This window comes from Lingula anatina, chromosome 4 (genome assembly GCF_051362555.1).
Source record: "Lingula anatina isolate TDL-2025a chromosome 4, LinAna3.0, whole genome shotgun sequence".
NCBI lineage: Eukaryota > Metazoa > Brachiopoda > Lingulata > Lingulida > Lingulidae > Lingula > Lingula anatina.
The window spans coordinates 12,557,882-12,573,053 of record NC_141770.1 but is presented as its reverse complement, the minus strand read 5'-3'; the positions used below and the strand labels follow the sequence as shown (position 1 = coordinate 12,573,053).

General features: G+C 36.6%; 1 protein-coding gene across 3 annotated transcripts in view; it reads left to right on the top strand.

Moving 5' to 3' along the window:
* Positions 1 to 229: 229 nt before the first annotated feature.
* Positions 230 to 15,172, top strand: part of LOC106163162 (sal-like protein 1) — a 45,289-nt gene continuing 30,346 nt past the window's right edge. For 2 of the 3 annotated variants that reach the window (XM_087012081.1, XM_013540675.2), the window contains exon 1: positions 230 to 501. In XM_087012081.1, the coding sequence (XP_086868207.1) occupies positions 429 to 501 (73 nt within the window). In that variant the 5' untranslated portion in view covers positions 230 to 428. Of the gene's footprint in view, positions 502 to 601; positions 779 to 15,172 lie in introns of those variants that run through there. The other variant, XM_087012080.1, reaches the window with a different exon arrangement.

Here is a 15,172-nt window from a genome sequence, read left to right as displayed (position 1 = left end):
ACTTTATCAGTTGTTATGTAACTTCAGGTAAGAAAGAGAACATTCCTCGTGCATCGGAACGCTTGCTGGAACTCCGATATTACCCCCCCCCTTTCTGGGATCTGAAGCCTGTTAGGATCTCTACTCATATGCATTGCAAAATAATTTTAGTTAATGTATTTCTCGAATTTGAATTCTCTCCATGCCTTTCAGGCTCCGAGTATCAAGTTACTCCATATGGAAGGAGGCATAAACCAGACTTAATTGCGGGCTGAGGCCAATCATATGCTGTCTTACAATTTGATTATGATAATCGGAGAGAGAGCTCAGCGTCTGCAATATATTGATAATCATAATTGTGACATGCGCACTAGGCCGGCACGTATAAATCAGAGGAGGTAGGAACTCGGAGAAGTTTAGAGTATGACGGTCCGCTAGAGGATTCCACGATGTCCCGTCGAAAACAGACCAAACCTCGCCATTTAGAGGCCGAGGCGGAAGAAGGGGTACTGGCTAGGCTAGGTGAGTACTGTGTGCTTATCTCCATTTTACATAGGAATCGCGCTCAGCGTTGGGAATCCCCTCGCGCGTGGTACAATACAAGACAGTTACTCTGCGATTTGGCAAGTGCCCGCGAGAAGTCATGTGTGCGTGTATATCTATTCAAACTGTGTTCCAGCGGATGCAAGCGCAGAGCCATTGAGGAAACTGTTTCAGTTCAAGTGTTTTGTCGGGAATTGGAGTGCACGCATGGTCGTACGCCGTGTCGAAGACGACTTTGCGCTGCGTGCGCTGGCTGGTAGAGTAGTTGTTGATTTCACTGGAGAAAAAACTTTTTGAGGTGCCGCGGAGAGCCGTCACGCGCGACGTATTTCCGCACTATCAGCCGAACTTATGAATGAACAGACTTCCCTTTGAGCCATGTTTACTGTTTTACTGCTTGACGATGTTATCTTTTTCAAAGATCCGTTTTCAGTTTTCTCGGAGCGATGACAACGCTTTGTCTAAAAGCGAAAGCAACCGGCTAATATCTAGAAACTGTACCGAAAGTTTTTAAAATTCAATATTCCCGTATTAGTTTGAATGAATTGAATGAATTGCTGTTGATTTAATTTTTTTTTGATTTTTTAAATTAAATGATTAATGCAAAAGTGACATAAATCGGCCCCCACAAAAAAACTGCATTCCGGTGGTTTAAAGATTATTGGCTGGTTTGTTATTTCATGCATTCACTGCGCCCAGTTTGAGCCGTCCCTCAGTCTCCAAGATTAAAATTCAATCTATCTGACAGAAAATTTTGACAAATTGTTCAGCGCCACTCATGGATATAGAGCTATGCAATGGGGGAAATAGTAACAGCAAACACGATTTACTGTATACAGAATACATCTAGTTGACTTCTATTTGTAGGTAAAAGGGACTTAACTTATCAAAAGTAAACTAAATTTGGGACTTATACCTGGTTGTCTAGGCTACAAGGTGCTACCGCATGTGCTGTTAGTTTGCATTAATTTAGACTGATACGTAGGATTTGTAATCTTTTATAAACATAAAAGGCACTTTGGTAACAGTTCAGCGGGTTTCATCTCTAGTATGAGATTCTTTCAATGGAAGTTATTACAGAGAGAGCACAAAATGGACCCCTTCGACAATACGCGTACAGATAGTCTTACAGCTAATAAAGCCCAACCCATAGAAATTCTCCCTTTAATACTTCAAGCAAAAAATATGATGTGTTGGATATGGGGGGAGTCGGGTTTCAATTTTAGTCACATTTAAAGTCTGTCTTTTTGAACAGGTTTTAAATAGGATGGCTTTGATTTGAATCCAAAATAATGCTTCATGTTTCTCCCGTGTCATCTCGGAGAAGTGATTTTATCCTGTTTATTATGGGCTTCACTGGTTACATTAGCATGCCAAACAACTGACTGGGATAAACCCCTTTCAGAAGGCTGATTTTCCCCCCTAACAAACCCCAGCTCCTTTTGTCATATTTTGGACAAGGCATAAAATAAGCTGAATATGATCAGACATTTGAGACCCCTTTTAAAAGTTTTTTATTCTGACAGCTATTCAATCGTCAGAAGTTGAAGGATATCCACCTTAAAGAAGAACAGGTTTTGAAATCATCATTTATAAGCAGAGTGAACACTAAGAACCTCCATGTGATTTCTCATTAGAACTTTTCAGGTGCCAGCAATTATTCTGCTGAAAGAATGTCAAGTCGAAGTACTCACAGATAATAAAGAGACATTTATGTGTGGCCTTTCATTATATAACTCGAGAAACATTTGTCCACTGATAACTGATCCCTTCTTGTGTAGGAATTACACATTATACATTAATGGTCACTTATTCAAAGCCTTTTGTCACCTATGTTTAATAGACTACCAATTAAAGACGTAGAGAGTCACAGATTGTATGGAATATGTATTAAAGGTCATTGAAGCATGACGTAGTTGCGGACTTGATATTGACTTTTATGTTAGACTTGCCTTGAAAGCCTTTTATTTGTGATTAAAAGTAGTAAATAGTGCCAATTGCTCAGGCATGACCTTTGTCTGAAAATGAAATATTTTAAAAGAGAGAAAATACCATAAAGGATTTTTCATTAAAATTGGCTACAGAAAAAAAAAAGCAGATGTTCATCTTTTGGTTTTTAATTTTTAAGAAGAGGTTTACAAACTTGGATGGATCTCCCTCACTGAAAAAAATTTAAAATGTTAAAAAATTAAATATGCACTCTTTGTTCAAAATCAAGCTTTGATTGAAATGAAATTTGAAAAACTTGTTCAGCTGAATGATTAAAATTTTTTATCACATTCCATTCAAGCATGGACATTGTCTCAGACTTCAAAATTAAAGTTCAGTTAAAGGGGAATGTCAGGGGACGCCAGGTAGGAGAGAAGATGCGCTAATTTATTTCATGTCTCATATGTGTACTTAAAAAAAAAAAGAAACTTCCCAGCAAGGTGAGAAAACTTTAGTCATAACCATCCATTCCTGGGGCATAATACCACAAGGCAGAGGGCCCCTTTCTAAGCATGAACACTTTTGTGATATTTTCCAGGTTAATTGTCAATTATCAAAGTGGTTCTTCATCACACCTCTTAGTTTATAAACATTATGTCATGAGGAGATGGGTGGAATTTTTTAATTTTGCTCAACTGGGGTGTAAAGAGGTGAGAGAAATACATGCATGGGTGGTCAAAGCAATTTTTGGGGAAGAGCAGGTTTTAGAGGTGGACTGGGTTAAACGGCATTTAAACATGTAAATAGAGCTTTTTTCTGTCAATAATATATTAAATGACAAGGGTTGATTAAGCCACTTAGAGATTGAAAGTTTAAGATGTTTTAAAAAGCAAAAGACTTAGAGGTGAAACAAATCCTTTTTGAATGAGATGAAAATTAAAAGAAAAGTGTTCAGTGTGTTGAAATCAAAAATATTTGCAGTTTATATTCTGTGTTATATCAAGTAACAGTTGCTTTTATTTTCTAAAAAGCAAAGTGATGGGAGGGAAACCACATGATCTCCCCCCCCCCCCCCCCCCATGTGACTAAAAATAAATATGGACAACTTTGATTTTGTTTCAGTAAGAACTGAGAGGAATTGCTTTAATATGTGATGATACGAAACCCAAAAATTCTTTCAGTTTTTCAGGTACCTGAAAGCCAAGCTAGAGCTTTTTATTTGTGGTTAAGTCCCTCCATGAATCATGTGGAAACCACATCTGCTGGAGAAAATGGGCATTTGCAGAACTGGATAAAGCAAATTTATAATAATGCTGTCAAACTAAAAGGAGTGAGAACTTTGGGTATTTCATATTTATTGAGATTTCGGCAGATTTATAGAAAGAGGCAAAAAAGAGTTATTAGAGTTAGCACCTGTTTTTTGACTTTTAAATGTGCTATAAGTTGTAATTACAAGTGCACTGGAAGTTACACCAAACATCCTTTTGAACATTATAAACAGAAGAATTTTGCTATAAATTAAAACTGATTTCCAAGTACATTTTTTTGTATTGTTTGGGGGGGTATTTTTGAAATGTTTTATCGTAAGTATATCATTTTTAAAGCAGGGTGTAATCTGCTATTTATTTTCTTGTGTGACCTTTTTCAGTTTTATTTAATTCTGTGAAAAAAATAATAGGTAGTGTTGATATACCAAATAGCAAAATGTAAATTAGCTGTGGGATTGAAAAACTACATCTGGATTGGTTTTGTGGATATTTAGAATAACAAAAATGTGGACAGAAAAAAATATAAGAGATTATGCAGAAGAATACATAAGACAGATTCTCTGAAATGAACTCCATGTGGATTTCTAAAATCTCATTGTAAAGAAAAACAGAATACTAGAAGGGCGAAAAAAAAAAGTAACAAAAGAAATGCTCACATTTGCCAAATCTGGGTATATCGCCTGGCAATGAAATGGATGCCAGAGGTCAGGTCGTTGATTCAGAAATGAAACAAATTACCATTTAAATGCATCCCCAAAAATGTGTGTGTTTGTGTGTGTGTGTGTGTGTGTGTGTGTGTGTGTGTGTGTATATATTGTGTCAGAAATGAATTCTTGTTCTGTGACTTGTTCTCTTGTCTGGACATAGGAGTCAGAGATGTTTGTTATTCTCTCCTCTGACAGCGAAGATACAGGTAATAATTTGTCATACCCCTCTGGTATAATTCTCACCTGGAAAGAGGCTGTTGAGGTAACAGGCTTACCGCTCCAAAACCGAGGTGAGGTAAAAGTACAAGTCATTAGTTTCGAGAGGAGCTAATGAGATAAACAACAACAATGTAGATTGAATGATAAAATTTATGTTAGTGGTTAAAGTGGTAGTCTTAACCCAGGGGAGGTTAGTGCTGTTTTTGACATTGAAGTTATGGAGATTTTGCCTGAACCTTATTTCACAGACATCAAAATGGAAGACTGATAAAAATTGCAAACTATTTTAAGGGACATCTATTGTGATATCTAAAGAATTAGAATAGGTAAGACAAACACTGACCAAATATATTTTGTCTGCTTTTTAAATCCTACAGTTAAATATAATTGAAATTGAAAAAAGCAAACAAATAAGATGTGAAGTAAACAAAAATGGCAATTGTTTATAACATTAATTGAAGAAGGGACTGGGGTAAAAGGTTTAAAAAAGCTGTGTTTGTAACTTTGTTTGCAGAACAACATTTAAATCATATAAGACTGAAATAAAAAAATATGTAAACAACATTTGAATATTATTCAAACATCATTCAAATACCATTTGAAAAATAATATCGTAATGCTTGAAATGTCCATTTTCATCAGCTTTACCCAGATACATATTCCAAAAGCCAAGAACTAGTGCTGTGATCTTAAAAGGTCTGCAATGTCTTTGAGATCTTACCCCTCCTATTGACACCCTCAATGTATTCAGCTCACCTCGTATATTCAAGTTCACAGAGTCTTAAACGACTGCATTTTTTGCATTAGAACATCTAATCTTGTATTAAAACCATGCATGCACGCTGAGACTTAAAATCGTGTAGAAACCTAACCATGTGCAATCAATGCATTTTGAAAAGCAATTACATCTTGTTTTTATCTCATGGGCCACAGCATGATGCTATGCAGTCCACTTGTTGCTGTGGACAAACCATTTGGGTTGATATGACTTAGCATTGGTTTCATCAGCTGTTTAAAAAGTTACATTACACATATTTCAAGAATTGTTGTTTTATTTAAAAGATAAGACAGTATTTCTTTTCATTTTAAATGACAAGCTACTCAGAACTATACAGATTGAGTGGAAATGACTGGTATATAACGTGGGGCCGGGGGGGGGGGTTGCGGGGTGGAGGGAAGAGGGGAAGGGGGGAGTGGAGGAAGGAGAGGATTTTTAGATCGAAACAGTGGTACTGGTCCACTGTAAGGCAGGCCCACAAAGACAAATAAAGAGAAACTGGAGATTTGGATTTGTTCTTCACATTTCAATGAAGTTTGGCCAACAGACTACCAGATAGCCTCAAACCCTCAGGTCAGTGTATGCATATGTGTCTGAATCACCCATGGTTAAAGTTCAGCCATGGGAAAAACCAGAACATATGACTTGAGAAGGCACGTCTCATCACAGGCTGATGCCGTCCATGTTACTACTAATGCAGGCTGGAAATGATATCATAATGCCCATTTGATCTCTTATAGGGACCATTTTTAATGTCAGACTATTAAAAAGCTCTTATGGTTACAGATTAGTTTGAAGCTTTTAACATACCAAGAGAGGTCTTGAACTTGTGAGATGGCAGAAGTTGCGGGGAATCTTCTCTGTTTCACAGATTAGATTTATGATAAACTAGATATGACATCTACCTACATTTGGTTATATTTCAAGTCAGGGAGTGAATTTTTTTCTGAGCTTCTTTTTCTTTTTGATGCTGCTCTGCTCGCAGACTAAATAGCAATTTGAGGGTGGGTAATGTCCGAAATTTGATGACTGGTGATATTTTACAGGGCTGATGTGCTCAAGGCATGGTGTATTACAAATTAATGATAAACAGCCTGCTCTCTGGTGCTTATAACTTGGCAGTGGGGACTTGGGGGATTTTCTTCACTTTCTTTAGTCGGAATTCAATGCTATCCACCAATGAGATCATTCTTAAACAAAACAGACTCTGCTGCGAATTGGCCTCGGCAAAGGCTGGAAAGGCACACCATGGGAAAGTAGGGGCTGGAAAATTATCTTATGTTTTTGCTATGAAATTGTATATTTCTGCCCGACTGGTAACATTAAATTCTTGCATTTTTTATCCTCCTCTTTATTGCCTCTCTTATATTCAGAACATTTGCCCAAACATTCTTCCAGGCCCTTATGTAAACAGAGCAAAATTTCCAGCCTTCAAGGTGCCCCTAGCTGATAGAAATATGTTATCATACCTATTGTACTAGATGGTTAATATATGAATTTTTAATTACCACAACCAGTCGATAAGAAAGAAATTTATGGTTTATTCCACCACTTATATAAATAAGCAGCAATGAAGTCAATTTTAGGAGTTATTTGGTCGATTTTTGGCAGATGTCAATTATTTTTTGCCCAGCTTCCCCTAACGGTATCAGTTGTACATGTACTGCTACCCTTTAATTAGGAAAGATACATACAGCCGGGTCAACAAATATTAAAAATCAAACACGGCATAGACCAAAACAAACAGAAGAGAAATTAGCTCAATAAATATGAAATTTTATTCAAACATTCTATAATGAATCTATTGGGGTTATTGACGTCATTGTTAGGGTGACTTTAAGAAGGGTTAGGGTCAGGTTAAGAGAGAGAATTTTAAGAAAGAAAACGAGTAAGGTCAATAAAAAGTATTGGATACTTATACCAGTGTGTATTGTCATAATAGAATACATTGCTTTTCCGTGAAGTACAAAAAGTGTATGCAAACCCAATTGATAAGTTTCAGGTTGAATATGGCTTTTGTGATATGGTCAATTTGTATTGTTGTAGTTGATTTTCTCAAACATTACTTTTTCAAACTTACCAGGAGAAAAATTAATAAATGTGACATTATTTCTGAAATACTTACTTAAAAAATAATTTAAAGGTCTTGTCAAATTTAAACTGTATCTAACTACATTGTAATGATCATGCCCCCCCCCAAGGTTTTTGGTAAATTTAGTTTAGATTTTTTTTTTTTTGGGGGGGGGGGTGACACACCCTTAGCATGTCACTTTGGTTATATACATAAATACCATTTATGACATTGTTTCTACTGTCTTTCATGTTACACTACCTAGCTTGCTCTATATTTACTCTAAAAATGTATCACCCCTGTAGATACAACATTTTATTCAATATCCAGGGAGCAGCATCTGTTACTGAATGTTATTGTTGCAGAAAATGCCCCTGGCTAGGAGTGGGCTAATCAGATCCTTTTGGCCATAGTGTTATCTGCTACTTGTTGCTCCATTGAGGGAAAGGCCCCAGCAAGCAATCCCAGCATGCCATAGAACACCTGGTTTGGGCAGGGGGGGGGTGTGTAAATGTAAAATTTATTTGTTATTGATACAAGCTGTACTGTTGATAGCAATCATACGTCCACCCACAGCATGTTTTCTAGGTAATAGGTTCTAAACTTGTTAAGATCTGTTATGAGTTAACTTCATGAAGTGATTGTGGCAAGCCATTAAAACTATAATGTGATTGTAATTGGTTGACTGTTTTGGCGACATGCAGTGACGGTGACATTCATTGCAATCAGTGTTGTTATATATTGGAACCTGGCTGTCCTCGGAAGATTCAGGATCAGCTTTTGTTAGTGTTGTGTAGACTTACCCACACAGAGAAAACCATAGAGAGAACCACAGAGTAAAGATATTTGGATACATGTGTCCTACCAGCATTGCTGAGATAGGGGGTGATGGTAACCTCATTTTCTGCTGTTTTCTTAGGCATATTTTCCCAGGCATTTTGAGGAGTGTGAATGAGAGTCAGGTTATGGACACCTAGTAGTGATGTCCAATACGATTATTGATATGCCAAAGTGGTGGGTGACTCAGGCAAGAGAGGTAGGTATGGGATCCACATGGTCTGAAACAAATTCAGGGAAGGAGGGAGGGAGAGAAACAAGCTCAATCACCTGTATCAGTCATTTCACTGGTCTTTCATATTGGCCAGTTTGAGCATCAGAATTCACTGAACTGTCTTTCAGTTTAGATAAATAGTTAACTCTATCTTACTTGAGGTCGTTTCATTTTCTTTTATGGAGCAGACCAGTCATGAATTTTGCATAACAAGAGTGATGGCAGAACAAAAATAGTCAATGGAGGGTATTTCTGTCGATGGGACACTGTTTATCTAGATTGTTGTAATTAATTTGATGTCAGACGAGATCAGCAGTGGTCCAGGCCGATGATAATCAATACCCACAACCCGGCCTCCCTCCCCCTTGAAAAGAAAATGACCAGTTTGCAGAAAGATGGAAAACTGTCTTCAGAGGTATATTATTCCTGCCGTCTGAGATGGGGGATCCTGCTGACTCTATTAAAATCTGACAAAATAAACAGTATCTAGTTTTATTTGGACAGTTTATCCTTGACACTTTGTTGAACATTTCACACGCTCTTGCTGCCTCATCTGATTCCATAATCCTGTAGGGTTGATCTGATAACATGCAGAAATATTTTATAGAAAAGTGAAAAAAAAGTTGTTTGAAGAAAATGAATAGTTTCATTATCTTATGCCACAGAATCAGTTACTTGGGGGGGGGGGGGGGGGGAGAAAAAAAGATAATTTGATGATAACCAGTAGAAAAGGATGCTAATGTGCTGGTTGAAGGAAGTTTTAAAAAGTATTGTTATAGGATGGGAGATGAAATAAGGACTCTCCTTGACAGCTTCATTTCCCTAACCCTACAATACTTTCTCTTTGCCTTGCCTTTTCATCTTCTTTTCTTTAATGTTAATTTTTTTTTACAATGTAGTTTTATTTTTTCTTTCTCATTGACCACAGTTGGAATCTTGTCAAAAACTAGTACTGATGAGCTCCTTTATTTTTTTCATCAGATATTGAAAAAAGAATTGCTGAAAGATATTTTTCATCCTTACAGAAATTATAGATTATTTTCATTCATTTGCAAACAAACATTTGACATGCGTGTGCATGCTCGAACAGCTGCAATTCTGGCACCTTTCATGTCCAGTCATAAACGCGCAGAAAAACAGCAATCTCTAAATTGGTTCACCTCTCTTTCTTTCCAGCTTAGTTTTGATTGATAGTTTATATTTAAAGTGCAATTTGGTTAGGGAAAACTGATGCATTCGGTAAATAACTTTTAATAAGCAGAAACTCACTGTCGACAAGTATCATAAACACTCCACTCACTCTAATGGCTCTGACGTGCAGTATGACTGGAACTGTTTCAGAGATGGATGAAAAAAAGGATAAAATGTTGGTTAAATTGCCAGTTTTTTTCCCCAGTTTATAGTTTACTGCTAACTTCAGCTGTTACTATGAACTATAACTCCTTTTTTTGCCATTTGTACCCGGAGAATCTGGATGTTGAGGTGTGTTCAGACACAACCCCAGATTGGTTTAGGTCTAAATTAAGCCACAGGATATAAACAATCAGATTAACCATTATTTTAAAGCATTCCTTAGTCCCAAATCATTGTAGCCAGCCTTCTACCCACCCACTCTCAAATTTGCACAGCACGGTATTTAAAAACATAGTATTGGAATTTAGTGTTTTATATGTTTCAGTGAATGAGGATCTCTTTCGGGGGGGGGGGGGGGGGGGGGGGGGGGGGGGGGGTTGCGAGGGGGGGCAGTGATCTGGGTGCTTACAACTTCAACAGTTTTGTTGACATTTCTTTTCTTGCTCTATTGTGTGAAAATGTGTAATGCGTCTGGAAGACACCACTTACTGTGTCTTTGTGTTTTGGTAGCAGTGTGTACAGTGGAAAATGTTCTGTCGTCTGTCTTGGTAGTCCTTGTTTTGGAACAACACTGTAGGTCTGCTGTGATCCTGGAGATAACAAGCTTGTTTTTAGTAGCAGCCAGAACTCCTGGTAGGGAATGTGTGATTTTGTACATGGGAAGGCGGTGATAGAAATATGAGTGCTAAGTAGGCATCAAGAAAAAAAAAGGATAAGTAAAAGGATAAGTAAAAAAGGAAAAAGAAACAGCATGATTAGTTTCAGTTTTCACTGAGAGAAAGAAAACTAATTTAATTTTTTAATATAATATTTAAAGTAATATTAAAGATTAAAAAACAACAACAACAATAACAAATGGTAAATAACAGAAATCTATTCAAATGTACACTTCATTCTGTGATAAAAAGATAGCACAAAACACTGTAATATGTAAACATCTGAGCTGTTTCTGAACCTTCAGCAGCTATATAAACTGTTCAAAAAAAGAATTCACTGACCACTAAAAAAGTAATAAAAAACAAATTAAACGAAATGATACGGCCATCTGTGCTGATACTTGGTATTATAGAAGGTGAAATATGTGCCAGGAAGCAAAGTTGACCACCAACTGCTCCCTGGACCACATCAAACAAACCCCGTGTCAACTTTGAGAGTGGGAAAGTCATAAATAAACTCTGATATAGCCAAAGACTTTCTCTTCAGGTGCGTACAAGTGCATTGTTTGTGATTTCACTTTAGAAGATATAGGCTGGAGACTTTAGACTTGCATGCATAGCCTGCACAAAAAACAGGTGTGACCAAAAACTTTTGGCCTCAGATATTCAGTTGGCTGAATTCAGTTCCAAGTAGTTCACATGTATTTGAAATGTGTGACTATTAGTAAATAGAGAAGTGACATGAAAAGACTGTCACAGTGGGGAAAAATGTTATATCATTGTAGCGTAATGATGTAGGTTAAAATGATGTGAAGTATCTTCTCTGATCTCATCAATCAATGATTTCTGGGACTGAGGTGAGATTTCCCATCTCTGAAATTTAGACTATTTTCACATGGATTGGTCCACTAAACTGAACTGGTCCACTTTTGAGAGATTGCAACTTTCAAGGCAGTAAAAGCCTATGTAAAACAATTGCATGTTGGGGTCTCTCAAAATGGACTAGCCCAGTAAAGTATTTTGCCTGTGGTGAGAAGTTAATAACAGGTGTTAATCTATTGTTTTAACATTATTTAAGTAAGACATTGGCCAAAGATCTATGCATCTTGAGTACTGTCATTTTGGTAACTCTGATTTATTGATTACTTTAAAAAGATTCTGAATGTCAAAATTAATTGGTTCCTATGCTGTCACAGAGGCTGCCTTTCAAGGTAATAAGGGGATGGCCCCCTGGTGGCCAGTAAGTGAAACACAGGCATGACTGTTAAAATGAAAATTTTGGTAAAAACTGAAAACTTCCTTGACCAGTCGGTTTTTCTGGGTGAAAACTGATCTAGGTGCTCCAAAGTTTCAATTAAATTTCCAGAATAAGAAACTCTCTTTTTGAAATTACTGATTACAGGCCTAGGCTTGCTGTCTTTTTAAAGTCTGGCTTATATTTTTTGAGTTCGCGCTAACGTTTATGACTGCAAAAAGTACATTTTTGTGTAAGGCAGCATAATCGGGTGAGGTTCTACATGAAACAATTTTTGCCTAGACTGATTCCAGACTGTGTTTCTGTGTAAAACAGAGACCTGGATTGTAATTGATCAAAATTTTCAGCCTTAAAGTGGAAAACAACTTAAAGGGCTCATTCCCAATGAAACTATCGTTCTATGTAGATAGGTCCTATTCCACAGGGACTCTCCCGGAATGATTCACAGATAAACACGCTTCCTCCTGGCATTGAGTCGAATACAGAAAAGCTGGTGATTATACGAGCACATTGGAAACAAGACAGCAACAAGGAGAAGTTGTGTTCATCTGTTAATCTGATTGCATTCAGCCAGGGTCCCTGTGGATTGGGTCTACATAAAATGATAGTTTCATTGTGCCCTTAATTTTGGTTCTTTAATGAAACTGGGCCCAGGTCTGTATATATATATATATATATATATATATATATATATATATATATATATATATATATCTGATGTCAAGTTCAATGGAGAAATTTATTTTTATAACTTTTTACATGTGCTTTCATGCCTCAGTGTGAAGGAAAGGATTAGAGTACCAGCCTGGCTTTTATATTACATCTTTGAACATTAAAAGTTGTAGAAAGTTAACTCAAAAGCACCTGACGGCTTTGAATGCAGATGTATAGTTTTAGCTAGAACCTCTAGCAATCTGTGAAATCTATTTCCACCCTATGTCTGTTTAAAATTATAGTATTGTGGCTCAGGGCCCCATGCATAAAGACTTCTGTTCTTTTTATACGTGCCAAACAATTGGCTTTTTAATACAAAAATACCTCGCAATAAATTAAGTTTTCATTGAAACTCTATGCATGGTTATTGCTTTAACTGGTGAGTCAGCAATACTAGGTGGGAGTTAAATTTATGATTTTTTTCAGTAAAATGAGTTATACTTCCTCAGTTTGTGCTTTAGAGCAAGAAAAAAGTAATAACAGTTGGCTTCATTTTGAAATGATTTCCTCTGGCAATTCACTGCATCGATGAGTAGGAATTTTAATTTAAAATTTGGAAAGAAATCAAAGAGTCTGGCTTGTGAGAAAAAAAATGAAAATTTCATCATAAGATTACTGTCATGACGTGAATAGTAATTCCATTTGTCCTGAGTCGTAGGGAAAGTATTGAAAAATACAAACCAAACTTAAATCCATGGTTAGGAGGTACAAAAAATTGGTAAATTTCATAACATTTCTCTGGTTACCGTGGTTTCAACAAATGGTGGGAGCTGATTGGTTGATAATCCCCCAGACACGAAACATATGAAACACATAAAGCGCAACACGCACCAAAGCATTGCTGGCAGCATATTTTGAAATAATTTTTTTTACGATTTTTTGCTCTTCCACAGCAGCTAGCTGACAGATTGAATTTAAGCTTCAGCTGAGAAATGAAAAGGTCAGGAAGACGAAGTATATACCTTGCACTGCGGAGCAATTACTTTGAGAGAAATATCTTCATTTCACTAACAATTTGAGATGAAATTTCCAACAAGGTTCCCTTATGTGTAGGGTCAGAGACTGATCAGTAGCTTCTAGGGTGTTTTTGTTATTTAAGCTGTTTTAATTTGCTTTTGATGGTACATTTTGTAATGTAAGGGGCAAATTGACAAAAAATGCCTCAGAATTGTGAAATGGGGTTGGCAACCATTGTCATTTTGCAGTCAGAAACAGTCCAGTAATAAGTCAGAGTTTTCCAGTTCTGCACAAAACATTTAAATGTATTAATTTCACTATAAAAAAGGGAGTTTAAAAATGAAATACATTCCAGTGAATACATATTTCCTTAGCTTGAGCTGCCCTCTTTTGTACCAGCATGATGAATCGCGCTTGAAATTAGTTTCACCACATGATGGCGGTTTCCAGTAATCTTGCTATTTTTTGCGTACACCCACTTTCTAGTTTTTGACACAAAATTCATATTGGCGTTGACAAATTGTGCCAAACTTGTTAAAATTTGAAACAGGTGGGAGTAAAAGTGGGAGGAATTCTGCCATATTGAAATTTGTCAGCACCAATTAGTGAACATGGCACACTGCTCAGTTATGTGCCTTTATACTTGAAGACAATGAAAAAAAAGACCAAAAATGAAAATATGAATTTTGCTTATTTCAAAAACATACTTTTTAGTGGAGAACAATGTATGGATTGTTCAAAACATAACATATTTGAAATTTGAAAGGCACAAAAAACAAAAGAACAAATAGAGATCCTCCTTTAAGAGGCATTTGAACCTGTAGCTGCTTTTTATATCCACATTTTCCACAGAAATGTTTGCTTTTAAGCAAAAACTAAAAAAAAAAGTAATAACAGTTAGAGATGATGGGAAGTATTCGCTGCATGAAGTTAATATCAGATGACCAAAAGAAAAATATTTATTCAGCCATGTGTCTAAACAAAGTTGTGACTCTTCTTTAATGCCAGGGGGACCCCAAAGGGGAACTTTTTTTTTATAAAGTTAGGACTACTGTTTGGGTAATACGTGTAAGTTATCACAAATATGAGGGCCCAAATATGACAAGAAGCTTTTCAGGTACATATATTTATATTGGTATGCGTTTTCAATCATGGCATAAGTGCAAGGCACTAAGCATAATCTATTGGTTTGTACCAAAGATTCATAGGCTGCCTTTTTTCCACATAAACAGATTCATCTTTGATGTGATTAATGAAGCAAAAATGAAAACTTTCCAGAAGGCCTTGGAGGAAAAATGGCTCCAGGGAGGTGGTTTGAGGTCCAGGGCATCTTCTGATGCAAAAATTTTTTATAAATGGTTAGAAATTTAATTTTAACACTTATCCAGTCCCAGTAGATATTTTAGCAAGACCCTTTTTTTTATGCAAATTCATCATCTTAGCATTTAAGTTCAGTGGCCAAACTGGAGAAGGAGGGACTAGCTCTTTCTTGAAGGCTGTAAGATAAGTTATGTAGAGAGCTCCACCTACAGGAGGGGCAGGTAAATATGTTCTCAGATAAATGGGCAATAATGAATTGTGCATTTGTGCAGATATTAGATATCTGAAGATTCAATTAGTAAGAATGCTCCTGCATTGCATCAGGGCATTTAGATATAACTCTGCCCAAAGTTACGCACCGAGAAAAGAAGG